We start from the raw sequence: 24,586 nt of genomic DNA, 5'->3' as shown, positions 1-24,586 counted from the left end.
TGGTCGTGAGCAAGAACTCTAATCCAGAAGATATGTTGTGGCAGAACCTGAATAAAAATGTGTTATAGCAAGAAAGCCACTAACATCCGCGGGCTGAAGCAGTTATGTAGGCAGTAATCCAAACCAATTAGCAGAACATGATACATCTTAAGAGACACTGGCTCTCCAGATACTTCGATATAAAAATCTGTATTCTACATTTGTCACAATAGTAATATTATTTTATAGTTGTCAAGGAATGACTACTTGAACAATTCCCAAGAGTGAGCTATACGAGCAATTCCCCAAAGCCAGCTGGAGACTGTCTGGATCAAGCGTACAAGTAAATAAGCTACCTCAAGTCCGTCACCACTCTGGTCAGCAGAGTCTATGGCTACTCTATGGTCTTCACCAAAGCCTGCCGCAAGGCAAGTTGGATTTGGCCGCATAGGTTGCTTTTACAGAATAAGGTATTGGACAGGAGTTGCAATGCAGGCAATACCAGAATGGATAACCAGAAAGCCAGAGGGGTGATCAACAAGCATCGTTCAAACCAGGAGAGACTAAAAGTCCACATCGCAAAACAGAAGAATTCCAGGAGTTGCAACCAACTGTGAGAAGAATATCCTGATCAGTGAGTAGAGGGTAAATCCAAAGACAAAGCTAAAGTCCAGTTCAAAGAGTCCAAGTTGTCAAGGTGATTCAGGGTGTAACCAGGAGCTTGATCAGACACATGCATACACAAGAAAATCACAAGCAACAATGAAAAAACTGAACAGACTCAAATACTCCACCCTTGGCCCTGATAGGCTGCAGACAGAGAAATAAGGTTGGCTCTGCATCTCAAACCAGAGACACCCAGAAGCTTGTCTAGTAGTCATGACAACCTAAAAGTGATGGACGTTTTCTAACGCTGGCAATAACATTTAGTTGTATGAGTAAGTATCAGAACATGTTATTGTTCTGTTTTGGGGAACACAGACGTGAAATAAATGCAGATAAAAATGCAATAAAAAAGCAATAAATATACCACAAAAGGATAAATTAAAAATAAATAACAATAACCAGTGTAATAAAAAGTCTAAATGACAAACTCAATCCTGGAGACTTGGTGTTAGTGTCTACCGTGGAGCCCACAGGGTATACGACCACATAATTATAGCAGAATTTATCCAACTTTAGAAGCTTGTCCGGGTGGCAACACTACAATGTGCAACTGTGAAATATTAGTAGCACTTTAGTGCTAATGGCTCGTCCAACCAGTTGATGTGCAGAGATTTTAAGAAATTATTTTCCAAATGAGTAGTAAATGAAGAGCAATAAGTGTACATAATAAAAGTAACAACTGGATCAAGTCACTGGTGCTCGACGATGGAGATTCACACTAGGTACTAAAAGCAAATGTTAACATAATCATTCGATTTTTAAAAAATACATATATTTATATTATTCCTGATCTGGGTTTAACTGAAGTATTTCTGTCAGTAGTCATTGGATGCATTTCTGAAAATCATTAGGAATATATATGTAGCTTAGGCATTGGGGCATGTTTTTTTTATTGCCCATAAATCTTTGCTTTTTCTTAGTCCAACTAAGACCGCTGCTCTGTTATAGAATTTACCTATTAATACGAATGAGAAAGGGCCCCTATGTACTTGATTAACATGGAAGGTCAGAAAGTAGAACTGCCTACTTTAATGCTTTATAAGTCACCTATAGCAGATGGAACATTTCCTTATTTGAGCCAAAGAAGAGAAATCATGGACTTTAATTGAGAATATTTTGTTACTATATATTCCTTTTTATTAAGCTAGAACTATTTACTTGTGAGTTGCATGTATCAGCAGTGCACATACTACAATCTTACCTTTTCTTCCCTCTTCTCTACGACATATCCTGGCAGTGAGTCAAGACTGCGGTCCTAACTGCACAAGATGTGGCATCTTCTATAATGCCAGGCTTATTCTTATGTAAATAAGAGTAATATAAAATATATATGTAAACCTTTCAAAGTAAATTTAAAAAAAAAATTAAGTTATGTATTATGTGATTTATGTAACTTTTAAATATGTTTTTATAAAAAAAATGTTTACTTTTTGAGATACAGCTTTAATGTGCTTCACATCTGCCTCACTGCTATCCATTAATCTGCTCCGTCAGAGGAGCAGAACAAGGGAAAACCGGAAGCGACGGTTCCCTTGCACCACGGACACCACTGGCGGCCGACGGGAACCATTCACTTAAACATAGTTTTTTGCACTATTATTTCTGGTAATCTCTGCCGGATCTGCAACGGAGGTCCCTAACGGAGTCTCCAACACAGATGTACAGAGCCGAAACTGTATCTTGCCGTCAAAGCCGGATCCGTAAAGTCAGCAGAGACATGCAGGATCCAGTTGTTAGCGATCACATCAGTTCATTAACTTAGATGTGATTGCTAAGGCCTTGTTCACATCTGCATTGGGGGCACACATCCAGCCAAGATTACTGGAAACAATATCACAGAATGTGGTAAAACCAGGGACACCCTCGCGGAAAGCCAACGGAACCCATTACGGGTCCGACGTCTGCCAGTGTTATCCGTGGTGGAATGGATCCGTTGCTTCGGGTTTCCCCTTGTTCTGTTCCTCTCACAGAGCAGAACAACCGAAAGCACCAATGCAGGTGTGATCCCAGCCTAACAGATGGATCCTTCGTGTCAGAGACACGCAGTACCAGCTTTTCTGCTGAGCCGTCAGTCCTGCTGACCTGATGATCTTGACTTTGAAGGCAAGATACAGCTTCTATGTACACAGGATACATAGAAGCTGTATCTCAAAAATTACATGTTTTTATTACAAACCTATTTAAAAGTTGCATAAAATCACATAATACATAGATTTAGAGAAAAAAGAAATCGTCTTCAAAGTTGTACATATAGAGCCACACTTCTGCACATAATACTAATATAATGCCTTATATTTATGGGATTACTAATAGCGGTGTCAGGTCATGCATGGTTTGGTTTAACTATTTGATACTAATCTACTAACTCAATTTAAATTTCCAAACTTAAATTCGAAACTTAAAGGAATTTTGTCAGCTTTTAAAGAGAACCTTTCACCTGCCCATACATGTGCAGCTGAGTGCACCATGTTATAGGCAGGGCTGCACAAATCCTTAAATGTTTTTCCCTATCCTCCTCCGTTATTTAGTTATCGGTGCTGTTATATTTGGCGCCAGATATTTAAATAACCCCCTGAACTGTCAATGGGGCGTGTAATTGGCAAGGGGGCAAGGGGCCAATCATCTCCGGACAGTGTCACAGCAAAAGCTGGAGAGAGGAGAGAGTGCGCACGCGCACAGCTCCATCGCTACCACTGAACAGCAGAGGAGAAGAATGTAAATTCTTCTTCTGTTCGGTGGCGGCGGGAGTTCGTCAGCAGCGGCGTCGGAGCTGAGCGTGCATGCGCGGGCACGGTCTCACTCCTCAGCTCTTGGTAGACAAGGACGACAAGACTGTTTGATCTCTTGCGCATGCGTGCACAGCTCCGACGCCGCTGCTGACGATCACCTTCTTCTGTTCTGTTCAGTGGTGGCGGCAAAACTGCGCGCACGCGCTCTCCCCTCTCCAGCTCTTGCTGTGACACTCACAGTGTCACAGCGATGTTACACGCCCCCTTGTCAAATACACCCCCTATTGACAGTTCAGGGGGTTATTCAAATATCGGGCGCCAAATATAGTGGCACCGATATCTAAATTACGGAGGAAGATAGGAAAAAATGAAAAGTGCCCCAGGGTTTGTGCAGCCCTGCCCATTACATGCTGTACTCTGCTGCACCTGTATGGGCAGGGGAAAGGTTCTCTTTAAGGCTTTTTCAGCTAGATTTGCTCCATGCTTGGGATCAGCTTTGGCAGACATGCCAGGAAATTCTCCACGGTATTCGTCTAACATGTCCATAGGCTATCATTAGTTAAACGTACTGTATGTTAAAGAGGGTCCTTTTATAACGGTATATATTTGCTTCGACCGTGAAAAGTCCATAGTTGCACACATCTGTGACATATATTTGGCATATCGTTTTTATTGTACCCGAAAGTAGTGTGAACCTAGCCTAGTCTTGTAATGTGATGTTGTTATTAACACCTTGAGTACAACAAATGAGGAATGGCCAACCAAGCAATTTGTTAAAGAAAAAAAATTATTGTAATACAGTAACTATAATCATGAATTGCAGGATAGTGCAGGCACATATTTTTACCTAGATATACTGTGGTAAAAAAGGCAGCCCTTCACTTCCATTGCCCATGTCGATTGACAATTAGGCCAGCATTTGCTAGCCCGTTACTCCAAATAGATAATTATCTACTGCCATATGCCTTTTTCAGTATTAAATATTACTAATACTGAATTAGAAAATTTATTTGAGGGGGTTGTTCTTATAGCTTTTTTTAAGAAATCTATTAGACTGGTTAACTAACTATTTGTTCTATCTGCCCTATATCATTCATCAGCTGTAACATCTTAAATATATGTAACTCCTGCTACACAACATACTCATTTCAATCGTTTCATTCTACAAGGGTGAGTACCAAAAACTGGCATTGAAGTTTTATAACATAAACAAATTATATTAGGAAATATAGCGAAGACAGACTCCGTCATGATCAGAATGTAACTTAAGACCAACCAGGAAAGACCTAAGAGATGATACTGTCCTTTTTAGCCCAGTTTTATCAGTAAACCACATATAAGAAAATAATATGGAAAAATCTGTTCCCGAAAAGAGGCAAGGCTTCGTTCACATCTGCGTCGGGACTCCGTTCATGGGTTCCATCGGAGCTTTCCGCCAGGGGAACCCATGAACGGAATCCAAACTAAAACCCATGATTTCGATGGTGACGGATTCGGTGCAAATGGTTTCCGTTTGTCACCGTTGTGTAAGGGATCCGTTTTTTAAATGAAATCAATACCGTAGTCGACTGTGCTATTTATTCCATCCAAGCAACGGAACCCTTACCCAACGGTGACAAGTGGAAACCATTTGCACAGGATCCGTCACCATTGAAATCAATGGTGATGCAAATGGAAACCTGTGGTTTCCGTTTTGTTTCAGTTTGGATTCCGTTCATGGGTTCCCCTGACAGAAAGCTCAGACGGAACCCATGAACGGAGTCCCGACGCAGAGGCGAACGAAGCCTAAGACTACTTATTGTGAATATTATGGTTACATTGCAATTGTTATGGATATAAATTAGGGCTTTCCTGATTTTCTTGTACTAATCACAGAACTGCTTCAAATTTCTTTAGATTGGATCATTTTTCATGATCAACCTTTGTCTAGTGGTTATAGCTACTCAGTTTTCCGAAACTAAGCAGCGGGAGAGCCAACTTATGAAGGAACAGAGAGTCCGTTTTCTTTCCAATGCAAGTACATTAGCCAGCTTCTCTGAACCTGGCAGTTGTTATGATGAGCTTCTCAAGTATTTGGTGTATGTGACTCGTAAGGCAAGTAAGAGACTTGTCCAGCTCTACAGATCAGCAATCTTTAAACTGGGTTTCACGTCTAGTCCTGCAGTGAAAAGCAACAATGAAAAACCAATTCGCAAGCATAGAAGAAGGTCTTCAGTGCACCATCTAATTCATCACCATCACCATCATCATCATCATTATCACCTGGGAAACGGCAGCTTGAGAGCGCCACAGGCCAGTCCAGAGATCAGCGATGTGGAAGCCAATTCTCCTCATAATGGAACTAGACTAATGCTATCATTTTCTGGGGCTCAGACCTCCCCCATTGCTTCTGCCTCCAACACGCAGTCCATTCACAGCATTTACCATGCTGATTGCCATCTTGAACCTGTACATTGCGTTCCCGTCTTTGCCCAGCCTGGTTCAGTTGTGGCAAATACAGAGGTTCTCCAAACAAGTATTGTAGGAAATAAAAACTATCCTACTGTACACCCAAGTGCGTCACCAGAAATCCAGAAGAAAACAGAACAAGGGGAAGTTTCAGAAAGCCTTGTGATCACAAGTGACCCCAACATTTACACAAGGCCAATATACAGTTCAATGAACAGGCTACTAGAGACCCAGAGCACAGGTATGGTAAAAGAAAATTACATTTTGGACAGTAGGTAGCGTCTGTTATTTTAATGTTTATGCTCTATCATCATGAGGTAATTATTTATTTTGTCTGCCTGAATGTTTCATTGGAGTCTGAGAATGCACCATGTACAAATAATATGTTAGACTGGTAACTAGGGTTCGGGTGCTTCTCTTGTTTAATGCTTGCCAGTTGCCGTAATTTTCTGTCTAAGCTGGAATTAGTTAAAGAAGGACTCCCATGACATTTTTTATTGCTCTGCCCGTTTGTAATGTGCATCTTGTACATGTAATTGATATTTATTTCCTCACCGGCGTCTAACTTTCAATACATAGACTTTGTTCGGCTCACCCCGTGCGGTCACGTGATCTGTAAACTGACTTGCCGATTCACACAGTGTCTTATGTGTGGACTGGAAGCCAGTTTCTCTATGTAAGGCCCCATGCACAGGTCCGTAGATTTCATCCATCCGTTAATAGTTATTTGTAGTCAACCGTAAATCATCCGCATATACGGAACTGTGTCTGTAAATAAGGTCCATAGTGCATCCATAATGCATCCGTATTTAGGGATCCGCTAAAAAATTGGGAGGAATTTTGGGTAATCCCCTGGTGTTGCATAGCAACGCTTCCATAATTACGGACAGCTATGGATGCCCATACGTTGCCGCCCGTAATTACGGAAGCTCCCATAGACTACTATGGGGAGTCCGTGCCGTAATTACGGACAAAAAAAGCACATGTTCTATCATTTCTACAGTACGGACACCCATCCGTAAAAATTTTGAAAGGTGTCCGTAGCCAATAAAAATGAATGGGTCCGTATTTACAGGTGATAAATATGGTCTTGTGCATGGGGCGAGGCCTATGTCTATGAGACGCAGAATGTGAGTCTCATAGACTTACATAGAGAAACTGGCTTCCGGTCACACATAAGACGCTGTGTGAATCGGCAAGTCAGATCATGTAACCGCACGGGGGAGCCGAACGAAGTCTATGTATTGAAAGCTAGATGCTCGGTGAGGAAATAAATATCATATACATGTACAAGATACCCATTACAAACGGGCAGAGCAATACAATTTTATAGGAGTTCTTCTTTACACTTTGCAAACATGCAAGCAGGCGAGGGATTATTATTACATATATCATTTTATTCATACTTAGACTATCTTTTACACTTCTCAGTTTCATGAAGAACACCCACAGTGGCCCTGTGATAGATGTATGGATACGAGTAGGCATACTTTTCTTTCTCATATACATGTAAATATATACTCTCACTAAATATCCAGTCAAGTGGGAATATTATTTTTATGCATGCTATAACAGTACTCTGCCATGTGTACGAAAATCATTACAGAAAGCTTTGGTTGAGATACCAATAGATCTAAATGAATCTCAGCCATATTCACAGCAGTTACTAAAGGGTTCGTATCACCATGATCATCCCTTTAGTTTTAAGCCGGCCCGGTGATCATTTGATCTCCATGTGTCCAGCTTGACAAAGCCATGTCAATCAGCGGTTATTGTTGGGGGAAGATGTAGCTGGCCTTACATTACCCCTGCAGCGGCCACTACTGGGGAAATGTAGTATTACGTGCTGCTTATTTAAATGAATGTCTGGCCATGTAATACACTGACAAGCTGAGTGTAGTAGAGCTACTCTGTACTAGTTTTTGGACTACCGAGATATTATTGAAAGTATTCCATATAATATGTTTTAATCCTATCAGTTATGCACCTTACAAAAATAATATTAAATAACCTACTATTTTATCTCACTATAAACAATTCCATTTTTTTCTTGTAGATCAGTACAAACCATATCATAATGCAAGAAATAAGAACAAATAATTTCTATACATCTTAATGTGAAAGTAGCAGAAATAGGAGAGAATGACACCTAATGTATATTGCTAATTTATTAGAATACATTCCTGCATAATGCAATATGAACAGATCTTGAAACCCCCAGGACAAGAGTCTTAAATATTTAACTAGAAATAAAAACTTCAGTTCAATACTAATCCCCCAGTAATGCATAAATGTGGATATATGTAAATTGAAATTACAATACGACCATTTTCTAAATTTCTATCACATGGATCACAAATACAAGGTAGTATTTAGATTTAAAAAATGTTGTTGTTGGAAAGTGCATCAAGTTACTATGGTACTACTTTACTAGTAATAAAAATTAGCACTGTATATTTTTATTTATACAATAAGTAACACAGTTCTAAATTGGAAGAATTTCTCTAATATAGCAACAGGGGCTACTGAATGTTGTATATAGTGTGTTATAGTGTGTTATAGTGTGTTAATGTGGTATCATTACAGTATGGATAGCACTTCTTTAGGCCCCATGCACAAGACTGTGCTCATAATCACGGTCCCTGATTACGGGCACGGCCGGCCGCGGACTGCTGTGGACAGCCACCCAAATTTGTTGGGCCGTGCTCCCATTCTAAAGTATGGGAGCATCGTCCGTAAAAAGGAAAAATAGGACATGTCCTATCTTTTGCGGAGCCTTTCTATGGCATGGACACCTTCCCGTAAACATACGGGAAGGTTTCCGTGGGCAATAGAAGTGAATGGGTCCATAATTACGGACAAATTCTACAGTCGTGTGCATGGGGCCTTAGTTGTGATATGGTGTTGTGTTATGTGTGTTGCATGAGTAGCAAATTGTCACTTGCTGCTCAATGACATTTTGGAATACCTTTGTTGAGTTATTTTCATCAGTTCCATATGACTGTAGGTATCTGCAAGGGATCCTGTAAAATCTCGGTCCAGGCTGCAAGCTCTGAGATTGAATACATAGATCCAGAAATATGCAGTCGCTGCAAAGAGCCAGAGCTCCCTGACAATGAAGATATGGAGTCTGACAGTGATGGAGGCTACGAATTCACTCAAGATACTCAGTGTAATGAGAAAATTGAGCAAAAAATGGGGAAAACAGTACCCAAAAATCCCACCAGGCTGATGAAGGTGTGGAAAATGGTGTGCGAGACATTTAGAAAGATTGTTGACAGCAAGTACTTTGGCCGAGGTATAATGATTGCTATCCTAATAAATACTCTAAGCATGGGGATTGAATATCATGAACAGGTAAGGCATTAAATGTTCTTGTGTCTGTATTGTTTGTGTTGCATAGGTTAAAAAAAAAAGGGCCATCAAGTTCAAGTTTTCTCCATCAATTATATATCAGTATTGCTAGATTATTTATAACGCTATTTGTTATTATATAAGCCTCTAGCCCTTTCTTTAAATACTGACATAGTATCTGCCATTACTACCTTTTGGGATAGGATAACTACTCTAACGGTAAAGTTATTGATGTCTGAAATACCTTTCCTCCGCACGTAAATAGTGACCCCTGTGCAGTTCTTTAAATGAATAAATGTATGTGCTACTTCTTTGTATTGACCACACATATTTAGACATATTAATAAGATCAGCTCTTGGGTGTCTTTTTTTCAAACTGAACAAGTCCAATTTTTTTTGCCTTTTATTATAATCCCATTTAATAATCTAGTTGCCCGCCTTTGAATCTTTTACAGCTCTCCTATATCCTTTTTACAATGTGGAGCCCAAAATTTATTTAAAGAGGTGTAATATTAGAGAGGAATGACAGGTTTTTATCTCACTTTTTATACATCCTAAAATCTTATTTGCTTTTGCAGCTGCTACTTGACATTGAGTGCTGCTGCTTAGCTTACTTGTAACCAGAACACCCAAGTCCTTCTCTTGTTCTGTTATACCCAGTTTTATTCTATTTAATATATGCAATAATACAATTACTGCCGCCTACGTGCATTATTTACATTTATTATTAACATTAAAATTCATATGCCATGTTTTTTTCCCACGCTGCCAGCTTACCTGGGTCTTTCTGTAATATTTTACAATTAAACAGAGTTTTAAGTATCCTACAAAGTTTTGTATCATTAGCAATAATTGCCACCTTTCTTTCAATCCCCTCCACAAGGTCATTAACCCTTTTGCTGCCACAGATTTTTGGACATTTTGCACCTCTGGGAGCCAGGACAATTTTCATAATTTTTTTACAAATAAAACCTAAATTACAAAATAGAAAATCATACTGAACCCCATACCTATTTATTTTCTGAAAGTAGGGGCTTGGCACATTGTTGAAATGCTGCTCAGCACTTTATACACACAGGCATCATCGTCAAGTCTGACCCAGGCAGAAAACTAAATGCATCAAACATCCTAAAAACATTCAACATGTGCAGAGTAGATACATACCATTTATGGCAATGTCTACATGTACATATCCTCATAAAATCACCAAAATTGAAGAGACCAAAAATCGTTTTTTAAAGGGAGTCTGTCACCAGAATGTCCATATTAAACTAGTAACAGTGTATTGTAGAGGAGACTAACCTGTTTCTTGTGTTTATTTTCAATTTCTGCTTACTGCCTCCTTTGTAGAGAAATCAGTTTTATTAACTTTATGCTAATGAGCATTTAGGTGCAATTGGGGTGTCACCGTTGCCCCTAAATGCTCCTACGTTGCTACCCAGTTCAACCCCCCTCCCTTCTTACATTAATTGACAGGGTCCATGCAGCGTAATCAGTGCACAGTAGTGTCGATTAGAAAGGAGGCAGAATTATCGTACTGCGCAAGCGCCAAGTAAAGAGCAGAGACACGCGCACGTTACAGACAGTACGGGGTCAGGCATGGACGTGCTGATTACGATGCCTGGCTCCTGTCAATCAATGTAAGAAGGGAGCAGTGGCGTAGCTATAGGGGTCGCAGCGGTCGCAGTTGCAACCGGGCCTCTAAGCCAAGAGGCCCACAGGCCCCCTTCACCACACTTTCCACTGTGTAGACTCGCCGACTAAACGTCCGCCGAGGGGTCTTACGGAGGAGGTTTGCTGGGCTGATCGTCGGCAGGCTCTCCTGTCTCCCTTTAAGATGGAAATTTGAGAAAAGTAACAAACTTAGCAAAAATACAGCAATTAGACACATTAAAAAATGAGTGCAGAAACCCTATATATTTCCTAAAATCAAACAACCTGAATATTGCAATTGTCTTGACATGCTATTGTCAGCCATGTTCACCTTCACGTAACTTTGTGACAAACAGAAATTCTTATTTTTTCTATTTAAATGCATTATCACTTACATTTGTGCCTAAAACTCACATATAAGCAGATGTTTACACACAAAGAACAATGTAAAAAGTAATAGATCAGGGTGTACACCGTTAATTTATACCACATACATCTACATCAAAAAGAGTTTGTGCTCTCAAAAACAAGAACATGAAACAGAGGCCTTGCAATATTTGGCCATCATCCACAAATGTGTTAAAAATAAATATACTAAACACGTCAAACAGGCATAGCATTCCGAGTGAAAAAGATACAACTTAATAAATTATGCACACAACCACCTTCACACAACTTTGCATCAAACAGTGATTGTAAGCAAAAATTGCATGAAAATTCAACTTTGTGACTAAAATGCGTAATCAAGCAGACCCCTCATTCAACAAAATGTACTCTGCAAAGAACTGTAAGATATGAGGAGTTAATACATACCCCACATTTCTACATTCACAGGTGCGTGTGTTGAAGAAATGCCAAAACCACAGGAATGCACCAACCAATTTTTGCATGCAAAATTAAATTGGGGATTATATAGGTATATAATTTTCCCTTCCCATTTACAAAATCTAAGACTGTGTTCAAAGGTTGCGGTGAAATTGTGTTTTTTGTTGCAATTTAAAAGAAAATTTGCTGCAAAATCACTGTATTTTGCTACAGTGCTACCGGGTGGGATCGGGGAGAGGCTGGTGTGATAGTGATTTGTCTGGAGCAGCCAAGTAACCCTTGATTTTCCTTATACAGGCACACATGCTCCCTAAACCCACTATATAATTCTAATTATTTTGTCTGCCTTGAATATACTGTATGTTTTTTTATTTTTTATTTTCACTTTTGTTTTATTATAACATTAATCATTTATAAAATTGTATTGTTTTTACTGCAGCCAGAAGAATTGACTAATGCCCTGGAGATCAGTAATATAGTCTTTACAAGTTTATTTGCCTTGGAAATGGTTTTAAAGCTTTTGGTTTATGGTCCATTTGGATACATCAAGAATCCATATAACATATTTGATGGGATCATTGTCATAATCAGGTAATTGTGTTGCAACTTTAGCTAATAGCTCAAATGATATTTATCCGAACTTTCCTACAATGCCCGCTGCTAAGTCTAGACTCACTACACATCCAAAATATGTTGATACCCCGTCAGTTTGTAAAAATTCTACCAAAATTGCTATTCATGTGAAGTGAAAACTTATATGAGCATGAACACTGTAACCACAAAGCAGTAGGCCATAGAAGCTCACAAAATGGGAGCACTAAGTGCTGAAGGGCGTAGTTTATAAAACGTGTCTTTTCCATAATGTAACACTCACTTCTGAGTTCCAAAATTCATCAACATCAAGAACTTTTCATTAGAAACTTCATACATTGGATAAGGTTTCCATGGTCAGGTAGCTGCACTAAAGCCTCAGATTAGGTTTGCAATGCAGAGCATTGAATGGAGTGGTATAAACTACGCTGAATTCTGAATCCATGGAGTAATGAATTGCGCTTCACCATGTGGTAGCCTGACAAAAGCGTCGGAATTTGTTGATTCCAACAGTACGCTTACTATCTGAATGTGTAGTGCCAACTGTAAGGTTTGTTTTAGCGGGATGGGATATTTTTCATGATTTATGCTACGTTCCTTAATACCAATGCACAGAACTTGTAAAATTGATCGTAACTTCAACCATTAACAAATCCATGTTCCGTAACTATACAGTTCTGTGTGAGGTCTGCAAAAATAATTTTGGTTTATAAGTCTCTAAGCAGCCTGCACAAAGCCCTGACCTCAACGATATCAATGATAACTTCAAGGCCGGGTTCACACGGGACGGATACGGGACACGCTGCGTAAAAGCACCCAGCGTATCCATCCTGTGCGCTGCAGGGAATTCCGGGCAAAAAAAAACACCAAAACGGGAAATTCCCTCAACAAAGAAGCAGCGTTTACGCAAATACAATTGACATGCTGCGAAATTAATTTACGCATCGCAGGTCAATTTCTCAGCAGTTTTTCCGCACAGTATTTACGCAGCGTGTGGATGAGATTTGTTCAATCTCATCCACTATGCTGCTACTGTATTCTGCTGTGTTTCTTCCGTCCGCAATTCCGGATGCAAAAAAACACAGCTATTCCGCAACGTGTGGACAAGCCCTAAGCCAGCTCAGTCAACCTTACCAATGTCCTTGTGGTTAAATAGGCACGTATACCCCTCATTCAAAAATCAAATGGAAGGTCTTCCCTGAAGAGTGGAGCATTACAGTAACAAATATGGAAGCAATGTCATATGAGTGCCCATGGTTTTAAAATGAAGAATTTTACAAGTGCAAATGGATGTGATGTTCGGGTGTTAGCATAGTTTTGCCATGTAGTGCATAGAATAACAAATATAAAAATGACATACAAAACATTTAAATAAACCACCTAATACAATCAACTCACATGGTTTTACAACATTACAATATTTTGTAGGAAATTTGAGATGGCTAAAAATGATTTTGATAACAGACAATCTTTTTAGTGGAAACATAGTGGTTGCAATGCTTAACATATTCAGATTAAAGTCTAGAGTAAAATTCTCTTTATATAAGACTGTAAAATGTTATTTTCTATAGATTTTTTCTATAGGTTGGAGTAAGATGCGTCTAATTTATAAAGAGGCAGATGTTTCTTAATAAATTAGGCGCATCTCTGGCCATCTGTGCGCCAGAAAAGGAAATCTACGCTGTCTATGAGCTGGAATAAACATTTTTATAAAATTCACGCCAGTTTCTGGTGTAAATTATAGTAAATTTGTAGACCTGCGGAAGGGCCCGTCTACTAAGCTCCGCCCACTTTTTGGTAAATTGCCGTGAGTAGCTCAAATGTTGCACAAGACATTTTTTTTTTTGCTAATTGCTACTTTTGCACATTTTCTATTCCCGAAAACTAGAACTATTGATTAATTCCCCCCATAAAGTATTTACAACTAAAGTAAAAAAAAAGTCCTGACGAAGCCGGTCTGTAGGGTGTAGGCGTTTTTTTTTGTGCCAGTACCTGTTGTTGCTGGTCCTACTCCCCACTATGTCTCAGGGTATGTGTTAACCTCCATCTTTTGTCTATTTATTTTTTCAGTTGATCTATGTGGCTTTCTAGCCTGTATGCTTTCATTTATATCTGGAGCATGGTTTTCCTATATCTAGATGTTAGTATATTTCTTTAATGTTATGTATCATTAGTTCTATTCAGTTAACACTACCTTCCATTGTTATATATGGGCATGCTATCACTATAGCTCATTATATACAGTTCTATTCTTTGTGGGTGATCTGAGTGGTTCCTGGCCTCTGACGGTCGGTTGTCTCTGTTAGCCATTCGGTCTGTTGAAATCTGACCTGCTGTTTTTTATCTCCCTGTATGGTCCATCCTTTTACTCTGTTCTACTTATTGCATATTGTATCTAATAAAGATTTTGCTCATTATTCTCTTTTGGGTGCTATGCTCCCTTATGGTTCGCATTTAGGTTGTCTAAATTGTTATTTAGGGACCCCTTTTACGTCATTGGTTTGGTTGGAGGTTGTTTGTAGGTTGTACTTTTAATACGCTATATGTGGTCATAGACTACTGTTCGGACACACGGCAGGAATCAGAAGGGAAGATGCGCCATTTGGCTTTTGGAGCTCAAATTTAGATGGTATATGTTTGCGAAGGCAATGTCACATTTGCATAGCCCCTGAGAAACCAAAACAGTTGGAATCCCCAAAAGTGACTCCATTTTGAAAAATACACCTCACAAGAAATTTATATAGAGGTGTAGTGAGCGTTTTGACCCCACAGGTTTTCTAATTGGAATTAGGCCGTGAAAATAAAAATCTATTCTTTTTCCAATATAATGTAGGTTTGCTCAATTCTTTTTATTTCCATAAGGACTGAAGGAGAAAAAGCACCCCAACATTTGTAAAGCAATTTTTCCATCGCACGGCAATACCCCATATGTGGAAATAAATTGCAGTTTGGATACACAGCAGGGCTCAGGCCATTTTGGAGCTCAAATTTACCTGGAATGGTTTATGGGTGCCATGTCACATTTGCAAATCCCCTGAGGGGCCAAAACAGCAGAAACCCCCTAAAAGTGACCACATTTGGGAAACTACACCCCTCAAGAAATTTATCTAGTGGTATAGTGAGCATTTTGACCCACAGGTATTTTGCTGAATTTATATTGGGCCGTGAAAATAAAAATCGTACATAACCGTAAATATGTGCTCATAAACTGCTCTTGGGACACACGGCATGGTATAGAAGGAAGGCAATTTGCGGCTAAAATTCTGCTGGAATGGCGGTCACCATATAGAATTTGCAAAGCCCCTGTGGGTCCAAAACAGTGGAAATCCCCCAAAAGTGACCCCATTTTGGAAACTGCACCCCTCAAGTAATTTATCTAGGATGACAGTGAGCTTTTTGACCCAACAGGTTTTTTCCAGAAATTATTGAAATTAGAGCTCAACAATGAAAAATCTACATTTTATCAAATAAAATGTAGGTTTAGCAGAATATTTTTTCACATGGACTAAGTGAGATAAAGCACCTCAACATTTGTAAAGCAATTTCTCTGAGTATGTCAATACCCCATATGTGGTCATGAACTGATATTTTGGCAGACTCCAGGGCTCAGAAGGAGCGCCATTTGGCTTTTTGGAGCAAGGATTTTGCTTGATTGGCTTGTAGGCACCATGACGCTTTGGAATGATAATGGGTAAATTATATAATTAATAATCCATGGATGTGTGATATACTTTGAAGCAATCCTTTATGCACAGGCCAGGTTTGACGGGGCAGGTGTTGCACTGATAAGTGGTGTCTCGTCTTCTCCCCTTTTTGTAACACACTGCAGTTTTTTTGAGCCTTTACCTTTTTACCAGTGGAGGGGATTTCGCTGGGAAAGTGTTTCCCTGGTAAAAACACGTGGACCATTCCTTGATAATCACCTCTTGAAACTGAAGGAATGTCCCTGTTTGGCCTGCACATTGGGATAGGACGTAAGCGTTATACAATGCCATCTGCACCATGTGCACAGCCAGCTTTTTGTACCATGCCTTTGTTTTCCACAGAGCACTTTATGACTTCAGTACTTGATCAGAGAGATTAACTCCTCCCACAGCAGCAAAGAAAAAGTTATGATCCAGCACTTCATGAAGAAATCACAGGATTGTATTGTATAAACATTAAAAATCCACCCAGCACATAAAGACCAGTATGCTTACGCGTTTCAAACACCAACTGCATTCTTAGATTGACCCCTCCCATGTGCTTTTATAGCCTAGGATGCAATCTGACTTGGGTGTCATTCTTAGTGGTTGCCCAATCAGAGTTTTAGAGCGGCCTCTCTGGTTTTTGCGCACGGTGCCAGATTCTGCAGTTCTTCTGGTGGAAAGGCACCTAAATAGTGTGATGCTGGTATAAAAGATATCCACATAAAGGTGATAACCCTGGTCCAGCAGTGGATTCACCAAATCCCACAGTATTTTCTTACTAACACCCCAGATTGGGGGGATTCCAGGGATTCAATTATGGGGTCCTTCCATTTATAAACCTGAAACCTGGGGTGTACCCTGAGCTACTACCACACAGCTTGTATGTTTTAATTCCATACTTTGCCCTTTTAATGGACAGGTATTGGCAGAATTTTAGCCTCCCTTTACATTGTGCAAGGAACTCGTCTATTGCAATGTTCTTTTCAGGGGTGTACGATTGTTGAAATCTGGTTCAGAAATGATCAATGACTGGCCTGACTTTGAATAGGCAGTCATATGTGCATCACGGGGCGGGCTCTGTGCATTTTATTATAATACAAAGATTTCTAAATTGTTTCAAAACGTGTCCGGGTCATTGCTATGCAGTAAAATGAGGTATTATACAAAATATCCATACTCCAGTATTGCCTAATGTCTGGCTTCTTCACTAGCCCCATATTTAGCACAAAGACCCAAAATGTCACTATCTCCAGTGCATCTACGGGAGTTTACCTAGCAAATGATGATGTGGGGTTTTAAGCTAAAAATTGCTGGGCATATATATTTGTCTGGGCCACCACTAAACTTACAAAAACCTCAGAGAAAAAGACCTTAACCCCTTCACGACCAGCCCACGTAGATTAACGGGCTGCCGTGCTGGGCTTTTCTCCTGCAGCCCGTTAATTCACGTGGTGCCAGAACAGAGTGCACAGCGCTCTCCCTGTGCTCTGAATCTCTCAGCACACGCTGCTACTAGCAGCCTAAGTGCTGAGAGAAGACATCAGGACCGGATTGGTGTCGGTCCTGATGACGTGATCACCATGATAAACTTATCATGGTGTTCACAGCAAAGTTTGTTGCAGCAGCAAAGTTTGTTGCAGCAACAAACTTTCGTGCTGTTTGTTACACTGTTTCTCCTCCCTCCCTGTCAGATCGTTCTGAGACAGTGGGGGAGAAGAAGCTGTGCCGAGCAGCTGCTGTGTGTCTCCTATAAAGACACACCGACTGTGAAAAACACACACAAATAACACCTCCACATAGTTTAGTGTAGGCAGCTAGCTATAGTTTAGGTAGATAGTACTCAGACTAGGACAATTAATTAGTTAATCAATAATCAATTAGGGCTTATAATGTGTGTGTGTGTGTATATATATATATATATATATATATATATATATATATATATATACACACACACACACACACATTATATGAATATATATATATACACACACACACACACACACATTATATGAATATATATATATACACACACACACACACACACATTATATGAATATATATATATACACACACACACACACACACACACATTATATAAATATATATATCTCTGTCTCTATATATTTACATCTATAAAATTATATAGATATATTTATATACTGTGTATGTGTGTGTGTGTATATATATATATATATATATACACATACACGTCTATATTATATTATATATATATATATATACACACACACACGTAATATATATTATATATAGACATATTTTAAATTTGTTAACACTAAAATTTAATAATTAGGGATGTTATATATCTATATCATCATATAGATATATACGTACATGTAATATATACGTATACACACATATACTTATATAAATCTCTTCATATATTTTACACGTCTGTAAATTCTAAATACATTGATTCATTGTTAGGCTGTATTCACACGGAATTTTTTGCAGGAGGAAAATTCCTCCTGCAAAAACTGCTCCGGACGTTTTTTGCACAGTGGTTTGCCAAAAACTCGTCAAAACACTCGTCGAGGTGTTTTTTTTACCCTTCTGACTGATTGAAATGGGGTTTTGGAGGCGGAAACCGCCTCAAGATAGGTCATGTCGCTTATTTTTACCGCGATGCGTTTTCTTTGCTCACGGTAAAAAAGCTCATCCAACTCCCATTGAAATCAATGGGAGACATTTTCGGGCGGTTTTTGACGAGTTTTGCGGAGCGGTTTCCGCGCCGAAAAACTTGTAAAAAAACCTCTGTGTGAACAGGGCCTTAGGGTTGTTCATAAATTTATTGATCAATGGATTAGTGGACTTTTTCTTTGTTACTTTTATTAAAACGGTTACAAAAAATAAGTTAAAAAAAAAAATACGTAAAAAATGGCACGCAAGTTATATACCACTTAAGAGGCATTTGCTCTCTTGGATCCTGATAGTGAATGGGGTCACTTTTGGGGGGTTTCTGCTGTTTTCGTCCCTCCAGGGCGTTGCAAATGGGACATGGCACCGAAAACCATTATAGTAAAATTTGAGCTCCAAAACCCAAATGGCGCTCCTTCCCTTCTGAGGGCTGTAATGTGTTCAAATATAAGTTTATGACCACATATGGGGTATTGCCGTAATCAGGATAAATTTCTTTACAAATGTTGGGGTGCTTTTTCTCCTTTATTCCTTGCAAAAATTAAAAAATTTCTATGTTTCTTCAGAAGAAATGTAGATTTTAATTTTCACAGACTAACGCCAATAAATTCAGCAAAAAGCCTGTGGGGTTAAAATGCTCACTATACAACTAGATAAATTCCTTGAGGGGTCTAGTTTCCAAAATGGGGTCACTTTTTGTGGGTTTAGGCACCACAAGACCTCTTCAAACCAGACATGGAGCCTAAAATATATTGTAATAAAAAGGAGGCCTCAAAATCCACTAGATACTCCTTTGCTTCTGAGGCCGGTGCTTCAGTCCATTATCACACTAGAGCCACATGTGGGATATTTCTAAAAACTGCAGAATCTGGGCAATAAGTACTAAGTTGCGTTTCTCTGGTAAAACCTTCTGTGTTACAGAAGTTTTTCTATTACAAATGAATTTCTGCAAAAAAAATTACATTTGTAAATTTCACCTCTACTTTGCTTTAGTTCCTGTGTAATGTCTAAAGGGTTAAGAAACTTCCTGAATGCTGTTTTGAATACTTTGAGGGGTGAAGTTTTTAAAATGGGGTGAATTATGGGGAGTTTCTACTATATAAGGCCCTCAAAGTCACTTCAGAAGTGAACTGGTCCCTAAAAAAATAGGTTTTGGAAATTTCTTGAAAATGTGAGAAATTGCTGCTAAAGTTCTAAGCCGTGTAACGTCCTAGAAAAATAAAAGGGTGTTCAAAAAACGATGCAAACATAAATTAGACATATGGGAAATGTTAACTCGTAAATATTGTGTGTGGTATTAATATCTGTTTTGCAAGCAGATACATTACAATTTAGAAAAATGCAATTTTTTGCAAATTTTCTATAAATGTTGGTGTTTTTCACAAATAAATATTGCATTTATCTACCAAATTTTTTTACAGACTTAAAGTACAATATGTCACGAGAAAACAATCTCAGAATCGCTTGGATAAGTAAAAGCATTCCGGAGTTATTACCACATAAAGTGACACGTCAGAGTTGAAAAAATCGCCTGCGTCCACAAGGCCAAAACAGGCTGTGTCCTGAAGGGGTTAAAAAATTCAATTTTATTGAGGCCTGCAGTCTCAAACCAAATTCCTGAGCTGCCTTTGAAAGCCAGTATGTAAGGCTCATAATTATCAGGGGGCAGGTTCCACATGGTATCAATTATCTGGGGGGGTTGGCTCAGCTATTGTCCTGGGGCGCCTTTGCGGGAGTTCCTCATCACTGAATGAGGATGATGAGGAGCAAGAGGAATGGGGCATATTCCTATTCTCCCTTGCTGGCCGTATTAGTGCCAGAGGCCAGGAGGGCGAATGCCTCCTCTGCTGAATAGACCCTTTGACGTGATTGGGACATTTTTGTTAGGGGGTGTGTAATGATTGAACATGTTATACTAAATTTATTTTTACACAGCGGGTTGCGTGTGTTGTGCTTTTACACGTGTATATAAAATTTCCAAAGGAAAAAGAAAATGCAGAAGAGTAGAAGAAGAAAAAAAAGAAGAAAAGAAGATATTAATTTAGAAAAAAAAATAGTACAAAAAAATTTACTGAACATACGTCCAGTATAAAAGAAAAAAAATTCCTGACAACAAACACTACAAATTAACCCTCACGCTATTTATTAGGGGGGAAAAAATGTAGTATAAAAAAACTGACTACACTAAATTTGAACTAAAACTGTAGTGAACGAACGTCAATAAAAAAAACTGAATGTCCGCAACTAACCGGCTCTAACTATAACGCTGTAATCAAATAATTTTTATTATGAGGGTATATATAATACATGACAATATTCACAGAACAAAGTAGTGAAATCATCAGCGAAAAATAACAACAGAAATTATAATGACATACAATGTGCGGTCATTTGATACACTACAGGCCATAGGGATTACAATGTTGCATACGCTCCAGACCGTGCAAGGCCAAATTAACAATATCAAAAAGAGAAGGAGAATACAAGACAGTTCATTTACCTTCAATACCCATAAACTAAACAGTTTAACGAACCCATTCCAGGACCCTGCTCATTGGGAATCAAGAAGATAACACGAGGATGTGAGTATTGATGTTTTTAGTACAATCATGCCAAATTTATGTGAATTTGGAAGACTGAAGATGTTGAGATGCGATCAATTTCTCGTATGCACACGTAGAGTTGACCAAATTAATGATTTCTTGCACATGAGGTTGGGCGCTAGATTTGAAATGTCTCGTTAGCACCAACTTCGTAGGCGTGAAAATATGTGCTATGATGGTACATAAGGTGCCCGGGAAATCTCCTAGGCCTATTAGCAGTAGTGCCAATTCTGGCGTAAGTGGAAAAATAAATTTTGTAACAGATTGTGCGACATGATGGGCTGCCAACCATAATGGTTTGATGGTCGGACATACCCATAGAATGTGCAAGAGAGATCCCAAGTCTACATTTCCTCCAGCAAGAAGCAGAGGTCGTGAGGAAAATTTAATGGAGTCTATAGGCGTGAAGTACCATCTCATGTTAGTCTTAATGATTGCTTCCTGTAATGAGGTACATCGAAATAATTTATAAATACAGTCAAACCCTCCCCTCCATTGGTCATCAGAGAAGGATAGTTTTAGATCTTTTCCCCATTTAAGCATGGCAGTAGTTTTAGTAAATTTGCATTTATCCCCCAGTATGTTATAATAAAACGAGATTCCTTTACATCTCTTATTCAAAGAGGTGAGGTGCCGAACAACCTCCCCCGCAACACAGTTGGATAGAGGAATGGAACGCTGGAGGAAATCCCTCACCTGTAAAAACTTATAGAATTCCCTGTTAGGAAGGTCGAAAGCATCCGTGAGGTGTTGGAAATTGAGTTTGTTATGTCTATCGTACAGGTCCTGTAGCGAAACAATACCCGTCGCTCACCACTTAGATAAGTCCTCTTTCCTTCTATGGAGGAAAGAGGAACGTGTTGCAGCGGGAAAGGCGAGTCATGTGGGGTTGTTGATGTAAGGTGAATCCATATAACGTTGGTGATTGTGATCGAAGTTAAGCACGCAGGGTCATTTTTGCATTTGCATAGCGTATTGACAAGGTGGGACTGTAAAGACTTGCTCCCACACATATGCGTCTCAATATCCACCCAGTGTTTGTCCCCAGGGTTTCACCGCCAGTGAGATAGTTGGTCAAGAATACAAGCCCCGTAGTAGTCTCTAATATTGGCACTCCAATGCCTCCAACCCTCCTATGCTTAGTTAGAAGTGTCGCTGCTATACGGGGGCGTTTATTGTTCCATAGAAAGCGTAAAAGCATTTTATGAGCCTGCGTGAAGAAGGAATGTGGGATGTGGATCGGTAGGGTCCTTAAGAGATACAGCAATTTGGGTAGAAGTAACGTTTTATATGTTGCCACTCTTCCAAACCAGGATATAATGAATTTGGAATATTTTGAAATATCTTCGCGTAGGACCTCCAACATGGGAGGGATTAGTGTGGTACGTTTTGGTGGAAGGGAAGGTCAATATCTGCAATATAGAGAGAAGTCTTTTGTAACGTCTATGGCAGAGGAGAGGTCTTGGGAGCCAGAGGAGAACATCGATGCCCCTGTCCTCGTGAAGAGATTTCTCTCCCGCTCTGGCCCCAAGAAGAGGGGGCGTAAGAGGGCGGATTCTGTAACGTCTATGGCCGAGGGCCGTCATTCAGACTTACCCTCTGACGGTGCCGGCCATGGATATCTGTGTCCTCGGCGACATCTTCCTCCAGGGAGACGCCGGCACTCACTTCCGCGTTCTCGGACTGTTTCCCGCATGGCATGCCCGGCCTTAAAGGGCTAGTATGCGTCCAGCTGTCATTACTCAATAATTAGCCCAAATGGCTGCTAGACTATAAAAAGGGCTCTGCCCACTTGATCCTTGCCTGAGCGTTGTTGTATACCTAAGTTTGTCTTGCAAATGGTCCCCCAGTGTTTTCCAGTTCCTGCTGCCTGTACCCTGTATACCGTGCTATCGTATGTACAGTGAGAGTCAAGTCGTGTCTTCCGCTGCATCTACTAGCCATCAACAGTGAAAGTCAGGTTGTGTCTCCGGTACTGTCTACATTGCCTCAGGTACCCGTTCTGGAATATAGACCTTGTTTTGTACCTAGTTGGCCAGCTGCTACCCCGCTACATGGTTCGGCCCAGTGGGTCCACACCCCGCGCTGTGACATCTTCTAGTGTTGTCTGGAGCTTGTCTACCTTGAGTAAAGCCAGTTTGGTCATTTTTAACAAGGGTTGCGATTATTGACAATAACCTATTAGCCAGTAGTTTAGTGTATACTTTCACATCACCATTCAATAGAGAGATGGGGCGATAATTGGAGGTGGAGTCTGTTGGTTTCCCGGATTTTGGTAATGTGACAATAAGAGCTGTAAGCATCTCTTTTGGAAAAGATCCAGTTGATATTGCCAGGTTAAACATCGATAACACGTGGTCAATCAAAGTAGTCACAAAGGTTTTGTAGTAGTCGTTAGATAGTCCGTCAGGGCCAGAGGATTTGGGGAGGGGAAGGGACTTGACCACCCATCCTATTTCCTCCTTAGTTATTGGCAGGTTTATTGTGGCAAGTTGTTCCAGGGAAAGAGAGGGGAGTCGAGTTTTATCTAGAAATGATTCAGTACCAGGCCGAGTAGTTTGGGGGGATGTACTGTCATCTTTTAAGTTGTATAGAGAGTGGTAATAATCTTTAAATGTGTTGGCAGTACCCCTAGGCGTGAGTATGGGTTGGGAAGTGAGAGGGTGTTTAATAAGTGGTATTCTAGATTTTTGGGTAATGAATTTGAGTCTTTTAGTGAGTAGTGCTCCAGATCTGTTATCTTGGGAATATTAACGTGTTTTCATTATCTTCAGCGCATTGTCATGTTTTTGGTTAAGCGTGTTTTTTTAAATGGAGTCTTGTGTCTGCCAAGGTGGTGGTGGCATGAAATGAATGCTTCATTTTATTTTGGGCTTCTAAAGTCCAGATCTTTTCTATGGTGTCTCAGATATCCTTATCCCTTTGCTTTTTAAGTCTACTGCCCAAACGGATAAAGGTTCCTCTTATACAGGCTTTGTGTGCATTCCAAAGTGTAAATGCATTAATATCTGGGGTGGCATTAAAGTTAAAATATTCAGTGAGTGCCGTTTGTAACTCTTTAGAGAGTGAGTCATGGGAAATAATGTAGGAATTAGCTCGCCAAACATAGTCTGAGACTCAGGGAAATTGTTCCTTTAGTGTAACGGTTATGGGGGCATGATCAAACCATTGTATCGTACCTATATCTGCTGATGATACCCGGTCTATGAATCTTTGGTCTATCCAGAACATGTCTATCCGGGAGTATGATTTGTGTCTAGCGGAGTAGTATGTAAAATCTTTTTCACTATCATTGAGCAGACGCCATATGTCGTATATGTTTTCCCTCTGTCGAAATGAGGTAAGAGTGCTTTTCCTCAGGGATGAGGATGCGGAGGAGTCAAGAAGTGAG

General features: G+C 39.7%; 1 protein-coding gene across 11 annotated transcripts in view; it reads left to right on the top strand.

The window, feature by feature from the left end:
• CACNA1G (calcium voltage-gated channel subunit alpha1 G) overlaps positions 1-24,586 on the top strand; it is a 338,489-nt gene that overhangs the window by 168,542 nt on the left and 145,361 nt on the right. For all 11 annotated transcript variants that reach the window (XM_075845569.1, XM_075845564.1, XM_075845566.1 and 8 more), the window contains exons 8-10: positions 5,271-6,063; positions 8,830-9,179; positions 12,094-12,245. In XM_075845569.1, the coding sequence (XP_075701684.1) occupies positions 5,271-6,063; positions 8,830-9,179; positions 12,094-12,245 (1,295 nt within the window). The remainder of the gene's footprint in view (positions 1-5,270; positions 6,064-8,829; positions 9,180-12,093; positions 12,246-24,586) is intronic.

Source organism: Rhinoderma darwinii, chromosome 13 (genome assembly GCF_050947455.1).
Source record: "Rhinoderma darwinii isolate aRhiDar2 chromosome 13, aRhiDar2.hap1, whole genome shotgun sequence".
Lineage (NCBI taxonomy): Eukaryota > Metazoa > Chordata > Amphibia > Anura > Rhinodermatidae > Rhinoderma > Rhinoderma darwinii.
This window is presented reverse-complemented; position numbering and strand designations above follow the sequence as displayed.